Source organism: Tamandua tetradactyla, chromosome 1, assembly GCF_023851605.1.
Source record: "Tamandua tetradactyla isolate mTamTet1 chromosome 1, mTamTet1.pri, whole genome shotgun sequence".
NCBI classification, from domain to species: domain Eukaryota; kingdom Metazoa; phylum Chordata; class Mammalia; order Pilosa; family Myrmecophagidae; genus Tamandua; species Tamandua tetradactyla.
Window position 1 is genome coordinate 180,917,840 of NC_135327.1, and position 27,685 is coordinate 180,945,524.

At 39.5% G+C, this 27,685-nt stretch overlaps 2 protein-coding genes across 4 annotated transcripts in view; one reads left to right on the plus strand and one right to left on the minus strand.

Annotated features, from left to right (window-relative positions):
- The window catches only part of CREB3L2 (cAMP responsive element binding protein 3 like 2), a 121,622-nt gene extending 105,772 nt beyond the window's left edge, over positions 1–15,850 (minus strand). The window contains exon 1 of one of the 3 annotated variants that reach the window (XM_077143738.1): positions 15,727–15,850. Coding sequence is in view for 1 of the 3 variants with exons in the window: in XM_077143623.1 (XP_076999738.1) it covers positions 15,172–15,273 (102 nt within the window). In the remaining 2 variants the exon portion in view is untranslated. Of the gene's footprint in view, positions 1–15,171; positions 15,693–15,721 lie in introns of those variants that run through there. The other 2 variants (XM_077143679.1, XM_077143623.1) reach the window with 2 other exon arrangements.
- The window catches only part of AKR1D1 (aldo-keto reductase family 1 member D1), a 118,978-nt gene continuing 107,073 nt past the window's right edge, over positions 15,781–27,685 (plus strand). The window contains exon 1 of the mRNA XM_077143843.1: positions 15,781–16,122. The gene's annotated coding sequence lies outside the window, so the exon portion shown is untranslated. The remainder of the gene's footprint in view (positions 16,123–27,685) is intronic.

A 27,685-nucleotide genomic window follows, 5' to 3' on the forward strand; every position in this document is an offset into this window, starting at 1 on the left:
TGAAACTCAGCATCAAGGGATTGAGAAAAACCCTAGAATGAGCTGAGAATTAACATCAAGGGATTGAGAGAACCTTCTCGACCAAAAGGGGGAAGAGTGAAATGAGACTAAGTGTCAATGGCTGAGAGATTCCAAACAGAGTCGAGAGGTTATCCTGGAGGTTATTCTTAGGCATTAAGTAGATATCACCTTGTTTTCAAGATGTAGTGGAGAGACTGGAGGGAACTGCCTGAAAATGTAGTGCTGTGTTCCAGTAGCCATGTTTCTTGATGATGACTGAACAATGGTACAGCTTTCACAATGTGACTCTGTGATTGTGAAAACTTTGTGTCTGATGCTCCTTCTATCTACCATATCAACAGACGAGTAGAACATATGGAATAAAAATAAACAATAGGGGGAACAAATGTTAAAATAAATTTAGTTCGAAATGCTAGTGATAAATGAAAGCAAGGGGTAAGGGGTATGGTATGTATAATCTTTTTTTTCTCTATTATCGTTTTATTTCTTTTTCTGTTGTCTTTTTATTTCTTTTTCTAAATCGATGCAAATGTTCTAAGAAATGATGAATATGCAACTATGTGATGATATTAAGAATTACTGATTATATATGTAGAATGGAATGATATGTTAATATTTTTGTTTGTTTGTTGTTAATTTTTTAATTAATAAAAAAACAGTTAAAAAATCGACCCCCAAAAAACTACTCATGTTAGAAAAAATTATAAATGAGCTAAATGTCCAGCAACAGGTGGCTGTTTCAGGAGATGGTAGAGACAGGGAATTGGGAAAATAATCCAGTCTCCTTCTTGCCTTCCCTTTAGCAACTTAAAGAATGCTAGCATCTGTCTCCAACCCACCCCCTCAAAACCTACAAAGAATTTCAGTTCTGCAGAAGCAGGTGCCTGAAAAACTGAAGTGTGAATTCTATCATGCAAATTAATACCACCCTTGAGCCTAAAGAATCCAAGAGGAAGCCAAAGAAACTTTTAGGTTATTTTCAAGTAAATGTCTTCTTAAAATTAGGCTACATTCAAAACACCTTATTCTATTTACTAATTTTTCGATATATTCAAAATACATTATGAGTTTTCTTCCTTTGCTTCTCTAAATTATTGGAACAGAAAAACAAAAGAAAGAGGCCTAATATCTACTAAGTAGTGACCATGCACTAGGGCTTGTGATAAAGACTTTTATTTACCTCGTGTCGTTCATCCTCTATCATGACCTTGTGAAACAGCCCCAGAAAAATGCTCAAACATGGAATGCCAAACCAGATATTAAGCCCAGATTCATTCATTTGTTCATTCATCCATCAAATATTTTATTGGATATTGGTGATATGCCTGGCACTTCTCTAGTAGATGGAAACACAGCAGTGAATAAAATAGGTGAACTCTTGGCTTTCATAGTGCTTATATTTTGTTGAGGGGGACAACAAACAAACATATATATCAAAGCTTTCCAACAAGTGTGCCCATAGAGTGTTTCCACCTGGCTGGGAAGGAGCATTGGGCTAGCTGTGGAGCATGAAGCAAACGGAGCCCCTGGGCTGCATTCTACCCACTGAGCCTCATCCATTCCTTCATTCCAGCCTCATCCATTACTTCAATGCAAAATGAGAATATTACTATCTCCTATGGGTGCCATGTCGGCAAAGCTGAGAAGCACTGAATAAATAATTTGTCAATGGTGTTGCAGGTTATGAAGTTACAGTGACTTCAAAATCACTAAGAGCTCTTTCTAGCAACTGCTTCCTCCCCAGTAGCTGGGCTATCAGCAAACCATATGACATTCAGGATCACACTCTCAGAAATAAGAAGGGTAAGAATAAGAAAGCTATTGTGTCATGCTCCATCCACTGAACCATCCCACCTCGCTACTGGGTTGGTCTTCAGTTTCAGTTTCTTTCTATCTATATGGATTTAAATCAAAGGGAAACACTGAGTTTCAACTCACCACATGTTCCTCAACTTTCATTCTAAACACACTGAAGCACTAAATGGTTTCTGGCAGCTACTCTTCTGTCCCTCTTCTCATTGTACACAAAAGTACATAATTTTTAAGACTGGCTGGGTCACTGGGTACATTTGGTTAGAACATTATGTACACAAAAGTACATAATTTTTAAGACTGGCTGGGTCACTGGGTACATTTGGTTAGAACATTATGCCCTCCCTGAAGGCCAAGGAGGCAGGTTTTGGTTTGGCTTCCTCAGTATCCTCAGCCCATAGTCCCTGGCCTCCAGATGCTCCCAAATATGGGTCACTGGCTGCTGAAGAGCGCTGGAAACAAAACTTGAAATCCAGAGTAGAACCAGAAAAACAACTCCTGGCAGCGGGTCAGAAATGAATATATCTCAGAGTAGGATGTTAAAAGTCAGCGACAAAGATTGGTTTCAGGTTCTTGGGTAAAAAACTATACATAGCATTTTACCACTAGATCCCATCCCCTTCCCCAAGGCCATGGTGCTTACACCATTTAAAATGGAATATGGTGCCCACCATATTTTAAACTTTCAAATTGTATTCTATTCAAATCTACAGGTCTGCTCCAGGTTGTTTGAAATTAGCTGCTAAAAAAATAGTATATGCACACACATACAAACGTATGGCTTCTGGGGGCTAATGTGGCTTCTTGCTGGACCACAAAGAGCAGCTTGTCAGTGACTAATTAAAAAAAGAAGTTAAAATCAAAAGCTACCACAAATAACCCCTGCTTATGAACCTATATTCCAAAAGTTTGTAAAATGGAGGCTTCAAACTCACAAGACATTTTCCTATTGAAATAATGTGATAAAAAAGTCCTTTGTTTCCACTTAACCCATAATGTAGCTGAACTGTGGAGTTAACCCTAAACGCTGTGTCTCCTCACATGAGTCTGTGCTGATCTTAGATCGAAAAGGGCCACCTCCCTTCTTCCAGCATAGTCAGGAAACACAGTTCTCCTTACTCTCAAACCTTCCTTTCCCCTTCTTTCTTAACCTCTGGCCTGTCTGACTTCAGTTCTGGCTACAGAGCTTCTTCCTCCCATCACAGATCATAACCTCCCTGTGAGACTGGACGGCCAGGAAAGGAGCTTCCAGGTACACTGCAGTGGTGAGCGAAGAACTCAGCAACAGCACGCATGGAGCACTGGGAGCAGGGCAGAGACCTTGACCTGCCAGAGTCTTACTGTAGATCCTGAAACCCAGGCCAGCTACACATTTGCTTTGAAGCTTCAATCATTTATTTTAACATTCAGTCTACTGGATAGCATTCAGGCTCATATTCTTATTACAAAAATGATTTGTCTTTACTTGCCCCCATTACTATTTCATACAAAAACTAAGTCAATTAGTTTTTATTCTATTTTTCTATCATTTGAATAGTGTTGATTCCTCCGTGATCAGACTCACCTTGGATTAACCAAATAGGTCCACCTGATATGTTCCCAATAGGAAGAGGCAGGAGAAATTGAGGAAGGAAAGAGCTCAAACCTTACAGTCATTTCACTTAATAAATTCCAATGCTCTTTTTACAGATATAACAAGTTCAGAGACTATCTTTAAGCATACCCCAAAGCTGAGAACCACATAGGATACATGCACAAAAGAGACATAGGCACAAAGTCCTCCTTGCCAGCTGAAAGGATGTCAATGGAAAGAGGGACTCAGCCTGGAGAGAAGAATGAAGAAAGGACCCTTATAAAAACTACAGTGGCCCCCTTGCCAGTCTCCAAGGCCAATTTTGAGGATTAATTTTAATACTGTTACAAAAATTAAAATGAGGTAGTGTTGGGTATTACATATCATGTATATTTACCCTCAGTTCCTGCCCTTCTGGAAACAAGGTCTCAACTTCCTAGGCACAATGCCACATAACATGCATGTGGGTTTTCACCAATAGTACAACATCTGTGCCCACAGATATGGTACTGCCTTGAGCTAACATGTAAACAGCCCTTGAAATACTCGGCCATCAGTTAAGGGCATGCACGGCCCTTATTTACCTTGACCATTCTGTAGCAGCGCTCTTGCTTTGGATCTTGTGATAGAATTTTCTTGGCTTTTATCCAGTTTTTCTGCTAATTCTTTCTGAGTTTTATTTGCAGATTTCTCTTCCTCTGCCAATCCTTGGAGTGTCCTCAGGGCTCTATCCTTAGCATTTTTTCACACTCCTCACTCTTACTCTGACCTTCTTGTGATATTGGCTTCGCTTGTTCTTCACTATATTCATAACACTGAAATCAAACAGCTACGATCCAGTCCACTCTCCAGAACTCCAGACCCAAGCTTCCAAATGCTTTTTCGGCATCTCTCTAGGATGTTCCACAAATGTATCAGATTCATCATATCCGATACTGAACTCAATATCTTCCCCACCAAACTTAATCCTCCTCCAAATATTCCTTTTCTAGGTTAATAGCAGCACCATCAGCTTGGCATGTCAAGCCAGAAACCAGATGCCTTAAATACCCCTCTGTCAGGATCACAGTCTCCAGGCCTTTAAGCCTAATGGCTAAACCTCTCTTGTGTTCAGCACATCTCCTTGTCCAGTTTAGGCCCTCATGGTGTTCTGTTTTGCTCCACAGATGTAATAGCTATCCAGCACATTGTCTTGCCATCAATTCTACCCTCCAATCCATCCTTCATAACCAATTAGGATTTCCCACCTGAAATAAATTTCTGCTCCTGTTCCTCCCTACTAAAAGCCCCCCACTCCGCTGTCTACAGAAGATGTCCAAATGGTTAGCAAAACATGTAAACCTCTTATCATCTTGTCTCATCTCCTAATAACCCCCACAGAGCACCCTCTTCTCAAACTTATGAAACTACTTAGGAGTCCCAGAATCAACCATGACTTTTTATACATTCTTCCTCTGTACCTGTTGTTCCCACTACTTGGGGAACTCCTACTCACACATCAGGACCCACTGTAAATTATCACCTGTTCTATAAAGTGTTCCCAACTCTCCATTCCTTTCAGCTTTGTCATTCCAACTCTCTAATGCAAGACAGATACAAGATATTTAGTGATTTCTTTACATATCTTCCTCGCCCACTCTACTAGGAGAACCACAAGGTCAAAAACATATATCCCTGTCAGCCTAGAAGGTATATCAGTTTGAAAAAGTAGTTCAGTAAGCTTCTCAAATAGGAGGAAAGACCAGTTGTGAGAAATGTTTCCCCAGGATGCACAAACAGGAGGTAAGGGGAAGGAAGGAGTTAATGGCTGAACCAGTATTAAGTTGTGACTGGTAACCTTAGATTTAAATTTCTAACACCACTGGCTAGTGAGAAAGCATTTCCATCCAAATCCTTATTTCCTCCAAGTTTCCTAAAAGCATCACCCTATCAGTTTGAATCCTACAGGCACTTTCTCAGCCAAAAGGAATTTCCCTTTAAACAACAACTGTTCAGACATTTCCAAGATATGAAATGTAAAAAACCAGGGCTTTCCACTCAGACAACTAGGACACTGTGGATTTTCTTTCCCTAGTCTCCTCTCATTTGCCAAGAAGTCTGAAGAGGTTTTTTTTTCCCCCCGATGTAGAAAAATGTTTCCTGTCTCTGTGCCTCTCTGTTTTTGTATTCTTTATTTTGTCTGGGTTTCTCAAGCAAGGTTTTTAGTCAGAATTCAGAGGCTACAAAATGCAAAACTACACCTGCCAACTAAACTGTCAAAATCAAATAATCAACTAAATGTTGTTGTTGTTGTTGTTGTTTTAAGATGAGACTTTCAATGGCAGGAACTTGATAGTCAGTTATGGAACTGTAGCTTTAAAACGAAGCTTTGGGATGATGTAATACAAATGCAAGATTTTATAGTGGAATAAACTGAGACCCAGAAGGTGATGCAACTTGTACTATAACGAGTTCACATATCAAAATATTTTATGGTCCAATGAAAAATTCCATTCCAAGAACCAATATCAATACTTCTAACACGAAACAAGCAAATAAATTTGGGTGGCTCTGAAACACCCATCTCAGCTCAAAAAATAAAATTCTAAATTCTTCAGTAATGTCAGTAAAGTTTAGGTAAACTACACTAGAACAGAGCAACTCAAAGGCAGGCAATTCAGCGTGGGAGAATTATAACTGAGCTTGTGAACAGCTATACACACCATAGGTATACACAAGTAAATATGGGAAATGACCAAGAAGTTATATATGACCTCCATACAGTCCTAGAAAAAATGAGACATACCACACAGAACACCACACAGAGTTTCCCTAGTCAAAGTAGAAGCAAAAGGCTAGTCAAAACACAACCTGTATTTGATGGATGACTCTGACTCTAGAAGGAGCTGTGTTCCAGCAATGACCCATGAGGAATTCAATACTTTACATGGCAGCAGAGATGAGTCACTAAACATTCCTAGAGATAAATGAGATGTAGCAATAAGGGGGAATCAAAGTGCCCCCAGCTCTTCTCAGTCAGAGTAACACATCATAAAGACTGAAGGGTTATCATGCCAGTGCTGTTTTGCAGCTAAGGCGGACCCAAAAGAATCATGAGTCATACTCCAAAGATCTCCTGATTTTCATCAATAGACAAATAACAAACATAAAGTCTGAAAACCAGCCCAGTGAAGTTGATAAAGGAATCCAGGAGAGTATACACAGAGAAGAGAAGGCCTAGTAATAAACACTAACATTTAGCGGGTAGAAAGAAAGCCAGTGAAGGAAGAAGTCTAAACTTGTCAGATTAATAATGGAAGTCAAAGCAAGAATGAATTATGAGATGGCTTTGTGGTCAACATTGCCAAATATTTCCATTAGTCCCAGTAGCTAAAGACAGAGAGAAAATTCATGAATTTAGCAATTAGGTAGAAGTTGGTGGACCTTCAGTTAGCAGTAGAAACCAGAGTGCAGAGTATAGGACGAATTAGAAGGGGCTCAAAAGGAGGCCATAGCTATGAACCACTTGTTGAGAAAATCTGGCAGAAAACGAGAGAAAAAAATGAGGAAAAAAGGGTAAAAGCATCAGGCAAATATGTTTTCAGTGTAGACACCTGTGTTTAAAGCAAAGGTTAGAAGCTGAGGAGGAAAGGAAATGAAAATCCTTGAGAGAGAAAAATTACAGCCCCCTGTGCTTCCAGAATGTTACCAGGCTCCTAAGGCTATGACACCTCTTCCACAGAGTAGAGGATGGAAAAGTCTGTCTACTATGTATGGGTACAGGGCTAGCACTTTACAGTTACCCTCACATTTAATTCTCAAACCCCATGGAGCAGACATGGGAAGAAACTGAGACCCAAAAAGGTTAAATAACTGCCAAAGGTCACCAGAAAACCCATGCAACTCAACACCAAACCTGCCTTCTGAAAAAGCCTTTTCACAGTGCTACCTTCAATTTCACTACTGGGAGATTCAAGTCCTCATCATTATGTGTGACGGAGGCTGGTGGAAACTGGGATTCTTATAAAAACCCCTGTCTTATTCTCTAAACCAAGCAAAAAAAGCCATTAGTCCCTAAACTACCCAAGTCACTTTCGGACCATATTTTCAAGTTTGCAAAAGCATTTATAAGAATACAGTGTTTAAAAAATACATTAACAAACAGGAAAGGCCACTTTGTTTATCCATTCTCCACCACAGCCTCATTTCATTTAATCATGCATCATGCAATTAAGTATGATTGAGCAGCCCGCACTTTCCTAAGCATTGCGGGAGTATAGAAAAAACAGAGTAGGCAGGATTCCTGCCCTCAAGGAATCTGCATTCTAGTAAAACAAATCTCTTTACTGCTCAGGTCTCGGATTCCCCAGACATAATTGGCTGTAACCTCCTATATGCCTTAGGGATAACCTATTTGAAGCAGTGAAAAATCAGAATCACTTAGAACTTTATTTGGAAGAGCCAGAGAGCACTTAATAAGAAGGGAGAAGGAGGAACAGGTTCATAGTGGACCCAAAGACGTTCATCATTTTCTATTAATCCTGATGTCACCAGCACTGGGAAGTTGGACACTATTCCCTCCCACATAAACTCACTCACCTGGACAATCAGATGCCTTGCAGCCATAGTCTCTCAGCCCTTCTAAATATCCAGCCAAAGCCTAGGGCCATCTGACACAAAAAAGTATCAGGAAACAGGCTGGAGCCACCCCCAGCTGAGACTGGCTGCGCAAGCTGCAAATAGGCACATGTGGCCTCATCAATATTTGAATGGCTGTATTAATTGGAAAAACACTGTTTTTGAAAAATGACATTCAGTTTTTCTCCTGCTGCGGACCTCAAACAGAACAAGTCTTCTTGTCTTGCATGGTGAGCATGATTACAGGGCTCTGCCAGCTACCTCCAGCCCTGGCGTAGCTAGGCACAGAAAGTCCAGGTAATATAGTCAAATCTGCGTTTCCTAGTTAGCAAGTAAGGACACACACTACTCTGCCCACAAGAGGCTTTGCATGCACTTCAGAAAGGCTGTTCCCACTTATATAATCTTTCATTGGGGGCTGTCAGAAAAAAAGCATTCTTAGACCCTTTCAAGGGGTACAGTACTTTCGGTTTGCTCTTTTACTCCAAAGGCTAATTACTGTGGATTTTAAAAATTTTCTATTTGCAAGCCCATCTTCATGAGCAAAACCTCCAATTGTTAAACAAACGTGCCTTCTGGCTAGGAAAGAACTGTCAATTCAGACCATTTTACCAGTGATCATTATAATTGTCAGGCCAATTGAACCTCCAATACTGCTTCTACAGTCATTGGTTTAAGGATAGTTATTTGACCGAATTCTTGTCAATAAAGCTCAAAGAGAAATCAGCTGGTGGACTTCTGAGAAAAGTTTCTTCCATCCTAAAAAGGGACACATGAAAAAGATGACCTCTTTTCTTCCTCTGGATACTGTCATTTTGGACGTAACCTCTGAAACTCGTATGCACATCTCACTACCAACATAGGATGAAAGTTGCACATAAGGATGGTAAAGAAGACACAGATGGATGGATCCAAAGCTGTGATGATGCTGAGAAGACATTTAATCAGACAACCAGGTGCCACATACCTCTAGGCCTCTTACTACTTGAGATAATAATTTGCTTATCATATAAGCCAATTTAGATCAGTTTTCAGTTACCTGCAGCTGAGAAAGCACTGCAATTAATTCAAATACTAATCTAGATACAAGGCCTCACTTGTCCTGTAAGAGTTCCTTGTATCCATAGAACATTATCCCTCAGGGATCTTTCAAGGAGGGTAAGTGCAAAACTCTAAACTGCCCTCTCACCTTTCAGGACTGTGTCCAAGTTACCTTCTCCCCAGCCCATGTGATACCATGAGAACAAATTTAGAGACAATAAAATAATGGGTCCATTCCTGGCCCATGCACTTCCTAAAAACAAGCAAGCAAGTAAACAAACAAGCAAAAAGTCAACAAATGGAGCTGCAATAATGGAATATGCACATGGAAAAAGAATGACATGTGATCCCTGCCTGACAACATACAAAAAAAAAAATTAAAATTAAAAAATAATGGGTCCAATATCTTTCTCTAGCCAGTTAAAATTCTTCAGATGATAGATATATCAGCAACACTTTTGTTGCAAAGCTAGCTTGTGACTAAGGGCCACATGTGTGGATTAAAAAAGAGCTGATAAAGGTTCCTCTCTTACACCCTAAATATTCCTTCCCTTATACCTAGGTACCTAAGTATACCTAGGTACTGTCTTAAATTCTCTAATTATAAAGTCACCCCTTTGACCCGAATTAACGATTACTAAATTTGGATAATATGTTAAGCCTTACTACTATTTAAATTTTTAGTGTAAGCTTATCAAATCTTTACTGAGAAAAAAATTTGAAGAGGGTTAGCTGGAAAGACAACCTTCATTTACAGGAAGGACCTGGGCCCAGAGAAGGGACAGAAATATGAAAGAGGTGACTATATAGAGAGATGAAGCAAAGGCCTTGAAGACAAATTTTACTTACTTCACAATTCCACCACCTACTAAGAACTGATAACATTTATTCTGCTGGTGATGGTCAAATGGACGTAAATAATGACATTCTCAGCCAATAAGGACTCAGGTGTCCCCTTAGAATTGGGCTAGAAGCCAACAATAGGAGTTGACTCCAAGGGGAAATCAAACCAAAAGCTTTAATATCCCATTGGAACAATATTTGCCTGGAGGAAGGGGAACTAACCATCCAGCCTGTGAGATTAGCCGACACTGTCCTGGCAATCAGGAGAGTAATAAATGTGAATGCCAGATGGCTTTCCCTTCCGGATATTAGACAAGTGGATCATTCCTTTAGCTAACTACCTACCACTGTCTGGGATCAGTCATTTCACATTAAGAAACAACTGGACACAGAATTTTAGTAGGATAACCATTAAATTATTTTACAAATAACTGGCATTTTATGATTTTGCATTTAAATAAGCAAAACTTCTGTGATATCTTTGCAAAGTTCCTACTGTATACTTCTTAAAAAGGATAAAATCAAAATTAGATAAAGTCTCTATTTTATAGATTGTTTAACTGGGATTTAAGAAAGAGAAATCATTATACAGTTTATCACACACAAACCCACTGTTAAAGCTCTACCCTTAAGGCCCCTTTCACCAAACACTCACACTTCCCCTATTCTTCAACCAAGGCCCCTACTGAATTGAATTATGTTGAGCTTTAATGTAGCACTGAGTTGCTGTCTGTCACAAAGGCAACTCAGGTTAAAAGTATCACTAATCCAATTTTACATGGTGCTGTTAAGATGTAATTTTGCATTTTCTAAATTAATTCAGGATCAAAATTTGAATACTATAAAAGAGTATATAGTGTATAAATAAGTCTCCCTTCTGCTTCTGACCTCCAAACCCCCAATCCCCTTCCTAGCAGTAAAATTATCAGTTTTTTTGAGCATCCTTCAAGAGATATTCTATGCATGCATTATATATATATAATTTTATATATTTATATTCAAATATTTATATTATATATAAAATATATATATAATTTATAGATTATTCTCTTCAAATTGTCAAATTCCACAGTGAATTCCCAGAAATGTAACATGCCCTGACTCTTATAGGAACACAACATAAATGTTTGAAACATCCAACATCCTGGCAGGTTTGGAAGACGGGGCAAGGTTTTTCAAAAAGCTATCAAACCATAAAAGAAACACTCGTTTTATCACTACCATCTTTTCCGAATAAATTTTTCAGTTGTATCCACTCTTGGAGCAAAAGCTTTCAAACACTTACTACCCAATGAATTAAAATAATATTTCATCATCTGTATGAAACCTATTTTTTAAGCTTCAAGAAAAACGTCAGAGTTCTAGTAACTCAGGATCTAACGAGCAAGTCCATATACGCCCTATCAGTACACTTCATTACTTTGTAAACATTAAATCTGTCTCATCTAAACCTTTGTCTTTCTGGACCAAAAACTCTTCAGAACTAACTAAATGAGAAAAACATTGCCTCCAGATGGCTCACAGAAGGCAGGTGAAGGATGCTTATAATCCCAGCCTCAGGCAACTTGAACCTTCTATGTTTTTATGATCAGATATGTGACAGGTTTGCTAAAACTGGGCATTAGCAATCATGCATGCGGTAACTAAATCCTTATTTAGAGCAGTGAGCGCTATCACGCCAGGATGGCTTGGTGGCTGACACCATGAGTCTCAGTTAAACATTAGCTGCCTTTGGGCTCAGCAGTTTCTGACTCCCAACCTCTCACTCAGTATCTCTGCGCTAAATTGGGATCCTTCACTCATATAGCATGGTAGTCAAGCTCCTGGGCTTTGAAGGCATTTGAATCCTGGTTCTATCACTAATCAGCTGTGGGACCTTCATCCAGTTTCTTCTTTCTCACTTACTTGTCATAAGGGTTAAATGGTATCATTTTTGTAGAGTACTAAATATAATGCCTTTCAGCAAGAGCAGCTACATAATGTGTGAGACTTGGTGCAAAATGAAAATGCAGGGCCTCTTATTCAAAAATTTTAAAGATTTCAAGATGGTTATGGTAAAGCGTTAAACCCAGTGTGGGGCCCTCGTGCCATGAGCCAGCCCTCCCTTTCAGATAAGAAAGCACTCAAAAGATGGTCACTATTATCATTTCTTATCACTCTCCCTACTTTCAACTGTACCTCACCTTCCTTACAGGTTATCCTCTCCATGTATAACTTCCAGTCCATTCAACCTGGTAAGTTTCACTGGGCCATCCCTCAAACAGGCACAAATAGGAAGTCCCACCAAAATGGGAGATCTAAAACAGAAGGTGATGTTAGGCTCATGCCAGATAGTTCCTAGTTCCCTTGCAGGGCCTTTGCTCTGGCTTTTTACCCTCCTGAGCTGACAATGTCACCTATTTATCAATTCTTTGTTCAGATCCACTATCTATTGAAGTTTATCCTGACCACCCAATTCCATATTGTATTTTGCCCTCCCTGCAACCTGTATTATGCACCTCACTTCCCCTGTTCTACTTTTTCTTTTTCCATAGCACTTACATTCTCTAATATACTATATTATTTACTTCTTTATTACGTTCATCATTTGTTTATCTTCCCTCTACACACACACACACACACACACACACACACACACACAAACATACACACACATATTAGAATGTAACCTTCTCAAGATCAGGAATCTTTGTTTGCTTTTGTTCATTGATGTATTCCAAGGGTTTAGAAGAGTGCTTGGCACATAGAAATAGTTATGAAATATTAACTGAAGGAACAAATAAATGATTGAATGCATGCATGATCAGACCACTTGTCATGGTTAGGGACAGGTGTCAACTTGGCCAAGTTATGGTACCTGTTCATCTGATTGGGCAAGCACTGGCCTGTCTGTTGCAATGAGGATATTTCATAGGATTAGGTCATGATCACATCAGCTACATCCACAGCTGATCCCATTTGTAATCAGCCAAAGGCGAGTGTCTTCTGCAATTAGTGATGCTAAATCCAATCAAGGGAAGCCTTTTAAGGAGGACTCAGAGGAGACAGGTTGCATTCCTGCTTTGGCTGGTGAGCCTCTCCTGTAGAGATCATCCAGGCCATCCATTGGAGTCATCGGCTTCACAGCCTGCCCTGTGGATTTTGGACTCTGCGTTTCTACGGTCACGTGAGACACTTTCATAAATTTTATATTTGCAAGTGTTCCCTGTTGATTCTGTTTCTCTAGAGAACCCTAACTAATACACCACTCTTCTACTACATGTAGATTCAGCTAGATGTCAGATCATTCCCCATTATGCACAAATGACAACAATAACAGCTCCTGAACTGGATTTCCAAGAGAGTTCAAGAAACAAATGAGAATGTTATCTAATTTCAAATCTCTGCCAAACCCTTCTTAGTTGCAAGGAACAAATTCAATTGTTTGTGATACTAAATTCAATACCTCCTTCAGAACTAATGCATATTTACAGTTTTTTGCAGTGACTTGCAGCAATAAGTAGCATTTTATATAGTACACTATTAAGATGGGAGAAAAATTCCTAAGAGGAGAAGATAAACGTTATTTTTAAAAATTTTTTTTGTTTTTATTTTTGATAAACGTTATTTTTAAAAATACAATTAGAAGAAGAATCACATGTCAAGTGTTCATCATAATGATAGCGAAAAACTGAGCATTAACAACACAATGGATATAACGTCTTTACTCCTGAAACTGTTAGTGTGTAAAGATGTGTGTTAGAGCCACGGTCACAGGTAGCATCTCAAATCCCAGCCTGAGATTTCAAAAATGCCAGTCAATGGCCCAGGAAGTGAAACGTGGATATTTGCCAATAATTCATTCCATCAGGTGGAATCCCAAAGCTGTGGCATTACAAATCTACATGAAACATCTTTCACAATAGAAGAATGGCATCCTTAAGAACTCAAGAGAAGCTAACCCTCTGACAAGTGATTAAAACATAACCCATGTCAATAGCCCAATCATCAGAAGATATTTCTTTGAGGACAAAAATGTTCCAAGTTCTTTATTGACGACAGGAAGCACATCTGGGGCCCCAATCCAAATCCAACCCACATGGTTTCCTCAGGATGGCTCGGGGAGCAAACCTCAGCAGATCACACCGCACATGTGGCTTTTGCCCCACTCTGCCCTGCACTCTGCATTTTCAAACTAGCTCATTCTCAGCCACCACAAATGATTTGGTGGAAATCATCAAAGAGGCCTTCAGCTCTTTTCCCAAAATAGCATCAGTCCTGGCAAAGGCCAAAGAGATGGAGCCTGAAGCAAACCATTTTGTAAAAGTTTCAAATATCTTGGCACCAACCCCCTTAAAAGAACCTTGAAGGGGAAGCAGTCAACCCCCTGATTTTTCTCATTAGTGTTCTCTCTCTCTAATTACAAACTTCTGCATGTATAAGAAAGAAACCAAAAGATACCACATAAAGTCATATTTTCAGTGCTGGCGGTTGGAAACAAGACTTCATTTTGCAAATTTAATAATTAAAAAATCAAAACTGAAAACGTTAAAAAGAAATGTGCACGTTCTGTGACAGCTTAACCCCCAAAGGGGTCTCCGAGGCAAAATAAGACTGAACTAGGCTTATTCAATCTGTCCCACCTTGCCCAAGGCATTCCTGAAATAAACATCTCAGATTTTCCATACTCCTCTCCCTGGTCCTTTCTCTCTAAAGAAGAAAGCAGACTTCTTGACTGCACAATTAAAATAGCCAAATAAAGCAGCCTTCCTCCTAAAAGAGGCCTTTTCAAAACACACACACAACACAGAAGTACTTTTAAAAATATATAAATAGAAGGTAAAGGAAAAAAGAAAAAGCCAGAGTGTGTGGGAAGCAGATGGGAAGAAAATGGTACTTTATTTTGTCCAGTTTTTAAAAACCTTCCCATAAAAATCAATCGAAAATTAGCTGGAGGCATAGTAGTCTCAAAAACGCCTACTCTCTCCACCGCATTTTTCTTTTTTTTTTTAATAAAATACTACAGTGGAAAAGAGCCTTGAAAAAAGTATGAATTGCTAGAGGAATTCAAAGTGTTGTTACTATTTTTGAAAGTTTAAAAGGACCAGCTGCCCACTTTGATTTGTGAAAAAGAAAAACTATCCTTCTCCGCGGACCTCATCAGTTTGTGCATGCCCTTTCCCCAACATTTATTTCCCAGTGAATGCAGTGTCCAGCTGTTCCCTTTGATAACAACACCTCCCTCTTTAAAAGCCACCCCATTCCCGGCCCCGCCGAGTTCTCACCGTGTGATACATGAGAGCATCGGTTTCCCCGGCCTCTGACAGCTCGCTCAGCTTGCGGTCCCACTGCAGGACGCTCTGCTCCCCGCTCTCCAGCACCTCCATGGTGGTCCGAACCCTGCTGGGCCGAGGGTGCTGAGGGCAGGAGGCGGGCCGGCAGAGCCTCCTCGGACAGGTGAGATTCCGCGTGCGTGTGTGTGCGTGTGTGGCTGTGTAACTTAGGCACTTAGAAAGGAAAACGTTTTCTCCTCTGCCTGCCAGAGAACTGCTAAGGGCTCGGACTCCTGTCCAGTCTCCTCGGAGATCTGAGAATCCCCAGGAGAGACAGGCTGTCCAGGGCTCGGACCGAAGGCTGCAGGGATTAAAGCAGGAAGAGCATCCAAAATGAAGGCTGGAGATAAACTCTCATCCCAGGAAAATCCTTTCGCAACAAGCCCGCTTTCCACTACTCAACAAATACAAACTTGGAGATTTCCCAGAGCTCAGCAGCTCCGCTCCAGGACCAACTGAGGACCCCACCTCCCTCCAGGTCAGTGACCAATCGCATACCCACCTCACCTACATAACCCAATCAAAAGTCGGTCTCTCTTTCCGGACCCGCCTACAAACGCAGGGTTCAGCGAGAATTCTCCGCCCAGGCCTTGGAATGTGGAAGGGAAGCTTTCCTGACGTCACCGTAGAACGCCTCCTTCCGGAACTCGGCCGACCGCGGGCTGTTTGTTTCAATCGACCAATGGCATGCTAGTATCGCAGAGTGATGGGCCGTAGACACCACCATTGAAAAGCGAGCCGCTGGGACAGACAGCCAGTCAAATAGCGACAAGAATACTTCTAATAAAAGAGGGAGGGCGAGCTCAATTCCTTTGCTGAGAATCCGCAGAAATCTAGCGTCTCTTAGAAAGCCAGCGGCTGAAGTACACTGGAGAACTGGGGCAAATTTATATGCTCACGAAAGTACGTACCTTCAAGTAGTTTAGCTCATTTAGTCCTTCGGGACTTTTGTATAATTATATATTATACACATAAATATTCCCCATTGTGCATAAATTTTTAGCACAGCACTCGGAAATCGTCATTAGTTTGTTCCCTAAATTTTGGGGTCTCTTTTTTATGCTCTGATTCTGACCTAGTTTTATGGGCTTCACTTATTCTATTGTTTCATTCTTTCACTCACCAGACATTATAAGAGCCTACTAGTGCTTAAGATACAGCAGTGATCTACAGTATTTGAATTCATAGGGCTTTTATCTCAGTAGAGAGAGCGTGATCAGGGAATCTCTGAGTAAGTGATATTTGAGCACAAACCTGAAAGAAATAAGGTTTGAGGAAGAATCCAGATGTGCTGACTGTGGCAGGGCAGACAGTGTGGCTTCAGTTGGAGGGGCCAGACAGGGAATGCTGGGAGAAGCATTCTGAAAGAGATCACCAGCCCTGCGTAAATTAAAGAAGAGGTGGCTTATTTAAAAGTAGTTTCCCCCAACATTGTGATTTTCTTTCCTCCTTTTGACTCCTCCTTTTAGAGAAATAAAGTCCTTGAAAATACAGTTTTCCCATTTTAAGTGTAAAGGAGTGTTTGACAGTTGCCACTAGAAGTTTCTTATAATGACACATTCAGATATAAGGTATTACTTTGTCCCCTTCACATGCATTTTTTTAGTGGGTTGGGACAATTAAATGTCTTACAACTATATTGTGTTTAAGCAGCAGTTTATCATTTAAAATATTCCATTTGTTTATTTCTATTTCCTCGTGACTTCTTTTTTAAACTTTTTTTTAATGTTTGGAAATATTCCCCACTACCACCAGCAACCTCTAATCTGCTTTCTATATCTGCGAATTTGCTGTTTCTAGGAATCTCTATATATGATCCTACAGTTTTTGTCTTACTGTACTGTGTGCTTATTTCACTGGTCATAATGTTTTCAAGGTTTTTCTATGTTGCCATCTGTGGTAGTTAGATTCAGTTCTCAACTTGGCCAGGTGAAGGCACCTAGTTCTGTTGCTGTGGACATGAGCCAATGGTATGTGAACCTCATCTGTTGCTGATTTACATCTGCAGTCGGCTAGGAGGGGTGCCTGCTGCAATGACTGAGGTTTGACTTAATTGGCTGGTGCTTAAATGAGAGATCTCAATGTAGCACAGCCCAAGCAGCTCAGTATACCTCATCTCAGCCCAGGCCTTTGGAGATGCAGAAAGAAATAACGCCGGGAATGTTGTTGGAACCCAGAGGCCTGGAGAGAAGACCAGCAGAGACCATCCTGTGCCTTCCCACGTAAGAAAGAACCTCAGTGAAAAGTTAGCTGCCTTTCCTCTGAAGAACCAACAAAATAAATCCCCTTTTATTAAAAACCAATCTGTCTCTGGTGTGTTGCATTCCGGCAGCTAGCCAACTAGAACAATTTACTGGGATTCTTTTAAAAGAGGGGGCATATTCCTGGCAAGTGGGACAGAAATGCTAGAATGAGCTGAGACTCAGCATCAAGGAATTGAGAAAAACCCTAGAATGGGCTGAGATTCAGCATCAAAGGATTGAGAAAAACTACTCTACTAAAACGGGGAAGAGTGAAATGAGACAAAATAAAGTGTCAGTGGCTGAGAGATTCCAGAGTAGAGAGGTTATCCTGGAGGTTATTCTTACGCATAAGTAGATATCACCTTGTTTTTCAAGATGTAATGGAGAGGATGGAGGGAACTCCCTGAAAATGTAGAGCTGTGTTCCAGTAGCCATGTTTCTTGATGATGATTAAATAATGATAAAGCTTTCACAATGTGGCTGTGTGATTGTGAAAACCTTGTGTCTGATGCTCCTTTTTATCTATCTTGTCAACAGATGAGTAGAACATATGGAATAAAAATAAATAATAGGGATAACAAATGTTAAAATAAATTTAGTTTGAAATGCTAGTGATCAATGAAAGCAAGGGATAAGGGTTATGGTATGAATAATCTTTTTTTTTGTTTTCTTTTTCTGTTTTTTATTTCTTTTTCTGAATTGATGCAAATGTTCTAAGGAATGATGAATATGCAACTAAGTGATGTGATATTGTGAATTACTGATTATATATGTAGAACGAAACGATCGCATGTTAATGTTTTAGTTCGTTTGTTGTTAATTTTTTTAATTAATAAATAAATGAATTTTTTAAAAAAGAGGGGGCATATTTTTTATTTGGTACAAAATTTATATTTTGACTAGTGCATTTCCTAATGTAACTTATGTGGACAGCTTAATTGAACACCATAAGTACATGGAACCTTAAGTAAGGCATGAGATTTTGTAGGTTTGTCCAGAGTGATACCTTGATAAATCCCAGAAGGTTTTTTTATTTTTTTGCAATTGATTTTTTATTAATTTTTTTATTTTTTTTAAGTACCAATAAACACCAAACACAAGCATTCTTGAATTTGATTGTTCTGTTCTATACATATAATCAGAAATTCACAATATCATCTCATACTTGCATATTCATCATCATGATCATTTCCTGGAACATTTGAATCTATTCAGAAAAAGAAATAAAAAGAAAACAGAGAAAAATTCATACGTACCACACCTCTTACCCCTCCCCTTCATTGATCCCTAGCATTTCAGTTTAAATTTATTTTAACATATGCTCCCTCTATTATTTATTTTTATTCAGTATGTTTTACTCGTCTGTTGATAAGGTAGATAAAAGGAGCATCAGACACAAGGTTTTCACAATCACACATTCACATTGTGAAAGCTATATCATACAATCATTGTCCAGAAACATGGCCACTGGAACACAGCTCTACATTTTCAGGCAATTCCCTCCAGCCTCTCTGTTATGCCTTGACTAAAAAGGTGATGTCTATTTAATGCGTAATAATAACCTCCAGGATAACCTCTCGACTTTGTTTGGAATCTCTCAGCCATTGACACTTGATTTTGTCTCATTTCACTCTTCCCACTTTTGGCTGAGAAGGTTTTCTCAATCCCTTGATGCTGAGTCTCAGCTCATTCTAGCGGTTTTCTCAATCCCTTAATGCTGAGTCTCAGCTCATTCTAGGATTTCTGTCTTACCTTGCCAGGAAGGTCCACACCCCTGGCAGTCATGTCCCAGGCAGACAGGGGGAGGGTGGTGAGTTTGCTTGTTGTGTTGGCTGGAGAGAGAGGCCACATCTGAGAAACAAAAGAGGTTCCCTTGCGGGTGACTCGTAGGTCTAATTTTAAGTAGGCCTGACCTATCCTTTGTGGGGTTAAGTTTCATATGAACAAACCCCAAGATTGGGGACTCAGCCTATAGCTTTGAATGTATGCACTGCTTGTGAGAATATCAAGAATTCAACTTGGGGAAGTTGAATTTTCCCCCTTTCTCACCATTCCCAAAAGGTGACTTTGTAAATATTTTTTTGTTCACTGTTCAAATCACTTTGGGATTTATCAGGGCATCACTCTGGACAAACCAACAAAATCTCATGTCCTACTCAAGTTTCCATGTACTTATGGTGTTCAATTAAGCTGTCTACATAAGTTATATTAGGAAATGCACTAGTCAAAATGTAAATTTTGTACCAAATAAACATTTTTTGCTTTAGTCTCACACATAAGTTAAAATTTTTAAATATTAATTACCATCTATTTTCAGCACTCTGCAGCAATGACATTCCTTTGTTCTTCCTCTCATGCAAAAACATTTTTAAAATTTGTACATTTAGTCACTATCATTATACACTTCAGGCATTCCTAGATTATACCATCTCAGTCTTTACTATCTATCTTTCTTTCTGATTTCATTTGTGCCCCCAGCCCTCCTCCTTCTATCATTCTCACATTATGATTCATTCAGTGTTTTAACATAATTGTATTACAGTTAAGTAGTATTGTGCTGTCCATTTCTGAGTTTTTACATTCAGTCCTGTTGCACAATCTGTATCCCTTCAGCTCCAATTACCCAATGTCTTACCCTGTTTCTATCTCCTGATGGTCTCTGTTACCAATGAAATTCTCCAAGTTTATTCACTAATGTCAGTTCATATCAGTGAGACCATACAGTATTTGTCCTTTGGTTTCAGGCTAATCTCACTCAGCATAATGTCCTTAAGGTCCATCCATGTTGTTACATACTTCATAACTTTATTCTGTCTTACAGCTGCATAATATTCCATTGTATGTATATAACAGTTTTTTAGCCACCCATCTGTTGATGGACATTTTGGCTGTTTCTGTCTCTTGGTAATTGTAAATAATGCTGCTATAAACATTGGTGTGCAAATGTCCATTTGTGTCCTTGACCTCATGTCCTCTGAGTAGATATCTAGCAATGGTGTGGCTGGGCCATATGGAAATTCTATATTTAGTTTTTTGAGGAACCACCAAACTGCCTTCCACATTCCCTCCAACAGTGGATAAGTGTGCCTCTTTCTCCACATCCTCTCCAGCACTTGTCATTTTCTGTTTTATTGATAATGGCCATTCTGGTGGGTGTGAGATGATATCTCATTGTGATTTTGATTTGCATTTCACTAATAGCCAGGGAAGTTGAGCATCTCTTCATGTGCCTTTTGGCCATTTGTATTTCCTCTTCTGAGAAATGTCTGTTCAAGTCTTTTGCCCATTTTGTAACTGGGTTGGCTGTCTTTTTGTTGTTGAGTTGAACAATCTCTTTATATATTCTGGATACTAGCCCTTTATCAGATATATCATTTCCAAATATTTTCTCCCATTGTGTAGACTGTCTTTTCACTTTCTTGAGGAAGTTCTTTGATGCACAAAAGTGTTTAATTTTGAGGAGTCCCCATTTCTTTCTTTCTTTCTTCAGTGCTCTTGCTTTGGGTGTAAGGTCTAGGAAACCGCCTCCTAGTATAAGATTTATAAAATATTTCCCTACATTTTCTTCCAACAGTTTTATGGTCTTAGGTCTAATGTTTAGGCTTTGATCCATTTTGAGTTAATTTTTTGCATAGGGTGAGATATGGGTCCACTTTCATTCTTTTGCATATGGATATCCAGTTCTCTAGGCACCATTTATTGAAGAGACTGTTCTGTCCCAGGTGAGTTAACTTGACTGCCTTATCAAAGATCGACTGTCCATAGATGAGAGGGACTATATCTGAACACTCTGTTCAATTCCATTGGTCATTATATCTATCTGTATGCCAGTACCATGCTGTTTTGAACACCGTAGCTTCATAATATGCCTTAAAGTCAGGTAGTGTAAGACCTCCATCTTCACTTTTTTTTCTCATACTTTTAGCTATTCGGGGCACCCTGCCCTTCCAATAAATTTGGTGTTTGGTTTTTCTATTTCTGAAAAGTAAGTTGTTGGGAATTTAATTGGTATTGCATTGAATCTGTAGATCAATTTAGGTAGAATTGACATCATAACTATATTTTGTCTTCCAGTCCATGAACACGGTATGCCCTTCCATCTATTTAGGTCTTTTGTGATTTCTTTTAACAATTTCTTGTAGTTTTCTTTGTATAGGTCTTTTGATTCTTTAGTTAAATTTATTCCTAAATATTTTATTCTTATGGTTGCAATTGTAAGTGGAATTCATTTCTTGATTTCCCCCTCAGATTGTTCATTACTAGTATATAGAAACACTACAGATTTTTGAGTGTTGCTCTTGTAACCTGCCACTTTGCTGTACTCATTTAATTAGCTGTAGTAGTTTTCTTGTGGATTTTTCGGGGGTTTTGACATATAGTATCATATCATCTGCAAACAGTGAGAATTTTACTTCTTCCTTTCCAATTCGATGCCTTGTATTTCTTTTTCTTGTCTAATTGCTCTGGCTAGAACTTCCAACACAATGTTGAATAACTGGTGATAGTGGACATCCTTGTCTTGTTCCTGATCTTAGTGGGAAAGTTTTCCCCCATTGAAGATGATGTTAATTGTGGGTTTTTCATATATTCCATTATCATTTTGAGGAAGTTCCTTTCTATTCCTAGTCTTTGAAGTGTTTTCAACAGGAAAGGATGTTGAATTTTGTCAACTGCCTTTTCTGCATCAATTGAGATGGTCATGTAGTTTTTCTGCTTTGATTTGTTGATATGGTGTATTACATTAATTGATTTTCTTATGTTCAAAAATCCTTGCATACCTGGGATGAATCCTACCTGGTCATGATCTATAATTCTTTTAATGTGTTTCTGGGTTCGATTTGCTAGAATTTTGTTGAGGATTTTGCATCTATATTCATTAGCGAGATTGGCCTATAGTTTTCTTTTTTAGTGATATCTTTGTCTGGCTTTGGTATGAGGGTGATGTTGGCTTTGTAGAATGAATTAGGTAGCTTTCCCTCCTCTTCATTTTTTTTGAAGAATTTGAGCAGGATTGGTACTAATTCTTTCTGGAATGTTTGATAGAATTCACATATGAAGCCATCTGGTCCTGGACTTTTCTTTTTGGAGAGCTTCTTAATGACTGGTTCAATTTCTTTACTTGTGATTGGTTTGTTGAGGTCATCTATTTCTTCTCGCATCAAAGTTGGTTGTTCGTGCCTTTCTAGAAAGTTGTCCATTTCATCTACAGTGTCATATTTATTAGCATAAAATTGTTCATAGTATCCTGTTATTACTTCCTTTATTTCTGTGGGGTCAGTGGTTACGTCTCCTCTTCCATTTCTGATCTTATTTATTTGCATCCTCTCTCTTCTTCTTTTTGTCAATCTTGCTAAGGGTCCACCAGTCTTATTGATTTTCTCATAGAACCAGCTTCTGGTTTTGTTGATTTTCTCAATTGTTTTCATGTTCTCAATTTCATTTATTTCTGCTCTAATCTTCATCATTTCTTTCCTTTTGCTTGCTTTGTGGTTAGTGTGCTGTTCTTTCTCTAATTCTTCCAAGTGGACAGTTAATTCCTTGATTTTTGCCCTTTCTTCTTTTTTGATATAGGCATTTAGGGCAATAATTTTCCCTCTTAGCACTACCTATGCTGCATCTCATAAGTTTTGATATGTTGTGTTTTCATTTTCATATGCCTTGAGATATTTACTGATTTCTCTTGTAATTTTTTCTCAACCCACTGGTTGTTTAAGAGGGTGTTGTTGAGCCTCCACATATTTGTGAATTTTCTGGCACTCTGCCTATTATTGATTTCCAACTTCATTCCTTTATGCTCTGAGAAAGTGTTTTGTCTGATTTCAATCTTTTAAAATTTATTGAGACTTGCTTTGTGACCCAGCATATGTTCTATCCTTAAGAATGATCCATGAGCACTTGAGAAAAAGGTATTTCCTACTATGGGGTGTAATGTTCTATAAATGTCTGTTAAGTCTAGCTCATTTATTGTATTATTCAAATTCTCTGTTTCTTTATTGATCCTCTGTCTAGATGTTCTGTCCATTGATGAGAATGGGGAATTGAAGTCTCCAGCTATTAAAGTATATGTATCTATTTCTCTTTTCAGTGCTTTCAATGTTTGCCTCATCTATTTTGGAGCATTCTGGCTTTGGCATAAATATTTATGATTGTTATATCTTCTTGTTGAATTGTTGCTTTTATTAATACATAGTGTCCTTCTTTGGCTTATCTAATTTGTTGGATATTAGTATAGCTACTCCTGCTCTTTTCTGATTGTTATTTGCATGAAATATCTTTTCCCAACCTTTCACTTTCAACATATGTTTATCCTTGGATCTAAGATGTGTTTCCTGTAGATAGCATATAGATGGTCTGTTTTTTAGTCCATTCTGTCCAGCTATGTCTTTTGACTGGGGAGTTTAATCCATTAACATTTAGTGTTATTACTGTACGGGTAGTACTTTCTTCTACCATTTGCCTTTTGGATTTTATATGTCATATCTAATTTTTCTTCTTTTTACCTTTACTGATGGTCTTCCTTTCTAAACTCTTCTCCACACCTCTCTCTCCTGTCTTTTTGTATCTGCCTCTAGTGCTCCCTTTAGTATTTCTTGCAGAGCTAGTCCCTTGGTCACAAATTCTCTGTGATTTTTTTTTTTTTGTCTGAAAATAAATGCTTTAATTTCTCCCTCATTTTTGAAGGACAATTTTGCTGGATATAGAATTCTTAGTTGGCAGTTTTTCACTTTTAAAAATTTAAATATATCATCCCACTGTCTTCTCGCCTCCATGGTTCCTGCTGAGATATCTACACATAGTCTTATTGACCTTCCCTTGTATGTGATAGATTGCTTTTCTCTTACTGCTTTCAAGATTCTCTCTTTCTCTTTGACCTCTGGCATTCCGGTTAGTAAGTTTCTTGGAGTATGTCTATTTGGGTTTATTCTCTTTGGGGTACACTGCACTTCTTGGATATGTAATTTTAAGTCTTTCATTAGAGTTGGGAAATTTTCAGTGATAATTCCCTCTGTTAGTTTTTTTTCTCCTTTTCCCTTCTCTTCTCCTTCTGGGACACCCACAACACGTAATTTAATGTGCTTTATATTGTCATTCAATTCCCTGAGTCCCTGCTCATAGTTTTCCATTTTTTTCCCTATATTTTCTTTTGGTTGTCAGATTTCTGATGTCCCATCCTCCAGTTCACTAATCCTGTCTTCTGCCTCTCGAAATCTAACATTGTAGGTTTCCATTGTTTTTTTCATCTCTTCTACTATGCCTTTCATTCCCATAAGTTCTCGATTTGATTTTTGAGAGGTTTTCCATGTCTGTTCGTTCATTATGAATTAATTGTTTCAACTCCTGTGTCTCATTTGAATTGTTGGTTTGTTCCTCCCCCGCCCTTGGGTGGGTCTACTTAGGTATTATAGGCCCCAGCCAGATTTTCCCAGACAACACTGGCCTCCTGTTAGGAGGAAAGAGTCACCTGCATCGGTTTTCCCTGAAGGTAAGACCTAGCAGGTTGAAAGACTTTCCTGTGAAGTCTCTGGGCTCTGTTTTTCTTATCCTGCTCAGTATGTGGCACTTGTCTGCCTGTAGGTCCCACCAGCATAAAGTGATGCAATACTTTTAAACTTTCGCAGACTCTCCCTGCTGGGGGCATGATGCAGACAGAGGAGAGGTTGTAGGCTGGTTTTAATGGCTTCAAATTACCAAGCCCTGTGGTCTGAATTCCTTGATAGAGGGATCCCACCTGAGCTGGGCCTCACCCCTCCCCAGGGGAAGGCACAAGCTCCAGATAAGCCCTCAACCAAGTTTGTTTCTGCCTATGCCTGGGGTAGATGCAGCCTGAGAAGTCCTGCTGCTGTACACAAAGGCAGTCAAGTCTTTGTAGAAACACAGCCACAAAAACCTCTGTTTCTTTTTTTTAATTTTTTTGTCAGCCCTGCCCCCTTGGCACCGGGGCAAAAATCAGCGGCCTCCACTTTGACCAGGTTCACCTGAGCTGGGGGTCTATTTTTAGTAGTCAGAACTTGTGAATTAATTCCACACTTGAAGTTTAGTTGTGCTCAGTCCTTGCGCCTGGTAAAGTTCCTTTCCTTTTCCCTCTGGGAAACAGCCTGTGAGGTGGGGTGCTAGCCGCCACATCTTGTGGAACTCACGGTTCTGCGGGGGGCTCGCAGCCAGTCCAGCTGGTCCAGACTGTGGTATGCTGTGTGTCCAGTCACTGGCGTGGCCCCAGAAGTTGTTCTGTACTGTTTCTGGTTATTTAGTAACTGTTCTAAATACCACACCTTGCTAAGCTGCCATCTTGGCCATCTCTCTCTTTCTAGGTCCCCAGAAGGTTTTGAACAGTGAATAAAAAAGTATATACAAGAGAATCAAGATGGCGGCTTAACAATGTGCGCATTTTAGTTCATCCTCCAGAACAGCTACTAAATAACCAGAAACAGTACAGAACAGCTCCTGGGGCTATGTCAGTGACCAGACACACAGTGTACCCCAGTCGGGACTAGATGGACCGGCTGTGAGCCCCCCCAGAACCGTGAGTTCCCCAAGCAGCAGTGGCCAGCGCCCTCCCCACAAGCTGCTTCTCAGAGGGGAAAAGAAAGCAGGGGCTGAGCCCAACCAAACACCAACTGTCAAATTAATTAACAAATTCTGACTACTAAAAATAGGCCCCCAGCTCAGGTTAACCTGGTCAAAGAGGAGGTCGCTCATTTTTGCCCCAGCGGGCAGGGCTGACAGAAAAATAATAAAAAAAAAAGAAACAGAGGTCTTTGTGGCTGTGTTTCTACAAAGGCTTGACTGCCTTTGTGTACAGCAGCAGGACTTCTCAGGATGCAACTGCTCCAGGCATAGGCAGAAACAAGCTCGTTTGATGGCTTGTCTGGAGCCTGTGCCTTCCCCAGGAGAGGGGTGAAGCTCAACTCAGGTGGAATCCCTTCCTCAAGGAATAAAGACCACAGGGCTTGGTAATTTGAAGCCATTAAAACCAGCCTACAACCTCTCCTCTGTCTCCATCACGCCCCCAGCAGGGAGAGTCTGCCAAAGTTAAAAGTACTGCATCACATTGGGACCTGCAGGCAGACAAGCACCACATACTGGGCAGGATAAGAAAAACAGAGCCCAGAGACTTCACAGGAAAGTCTTTCTACCTGCTGGGCCTCACCCTCAAGGAAAACTGACACAGGTGACTTTTTTCTCCTGATAGGAGGACTGTTTTGTCTGGGAAAATCTGGCTGGGGCCTATAATACCTAAGTAGACCCACCCAAGGGTGGGGGTGGGGGGAAAGCACTGTACAGACAGGGCAAGAAACCAAGAACTGAAAAATTCTCCTCTGTTAAACAAAACCTAAGCTAGAGGTCCAGAAAAAGCTGAACTGAATGTCAAAGAAGAGATAGATAACAAATTCATCCAACAAGAAAACCCTAGGTAAAAGAAGTGAAAGAAAACTAACTAAGGTAATTAAATGCCTAGATGCCAGCAAAAAATAATAAATCACACTAGGAAAATTGAAGATATGGCCCAGTCAAAGGAGCAAACCAACAATTCAAATGAGATACAGGAGTTGAAACAATTAATTCAGAATATACGAACAGACATGAAAAACCTCATCAAAAACCAAATCAATGAATTGAGGGAGGATACAAAGAAGGCAAGGAATGAACAAAAAGAAGAAATCGAAAGTCTGAAAAATCAAATCAGAGAACTTATGGGAATGAAAGGCACAGCAGAAGAGATGAAAGAAACAATGGAAACCTACAATGGAAGATTTTGGGAGGCAAAAGACAGGATTAGTGAACTGGAGGATGGGACATCTGAAATCCGACAAGAAAAGGAAAATATAGGGAAAAAATGGAAAAATATGAGCAGGGACTCAGGGAATTGAAGGACAATATGAAGCACATAAAATTACGTGTTGTGGATGTCCCAGAAGGAGAAGAGAAGGGAAAAGGAGGAGAAAAACTAATGGAGGAAATTATCATTGAAAATTTCCCAACTCTTATGAAAGACTTAAAATTACAGATCCAAGAAGTACAGTGTACTCCAAAGAGAATAGATCCAAATAGACGTACTCTAAGACATTTCCTATTCAGAATGTCAGAGGTCAAAGAGAAAGAGAGAATCTTGAAAACAGCAAGAGAAAAGCAATCCATCATATACAAGGGAAACCCAATAAGACTGTGTGTAGATTTCTCAGCAGAAACCATGGAGGTGAGAAGACAGTGGGATGATATATTCA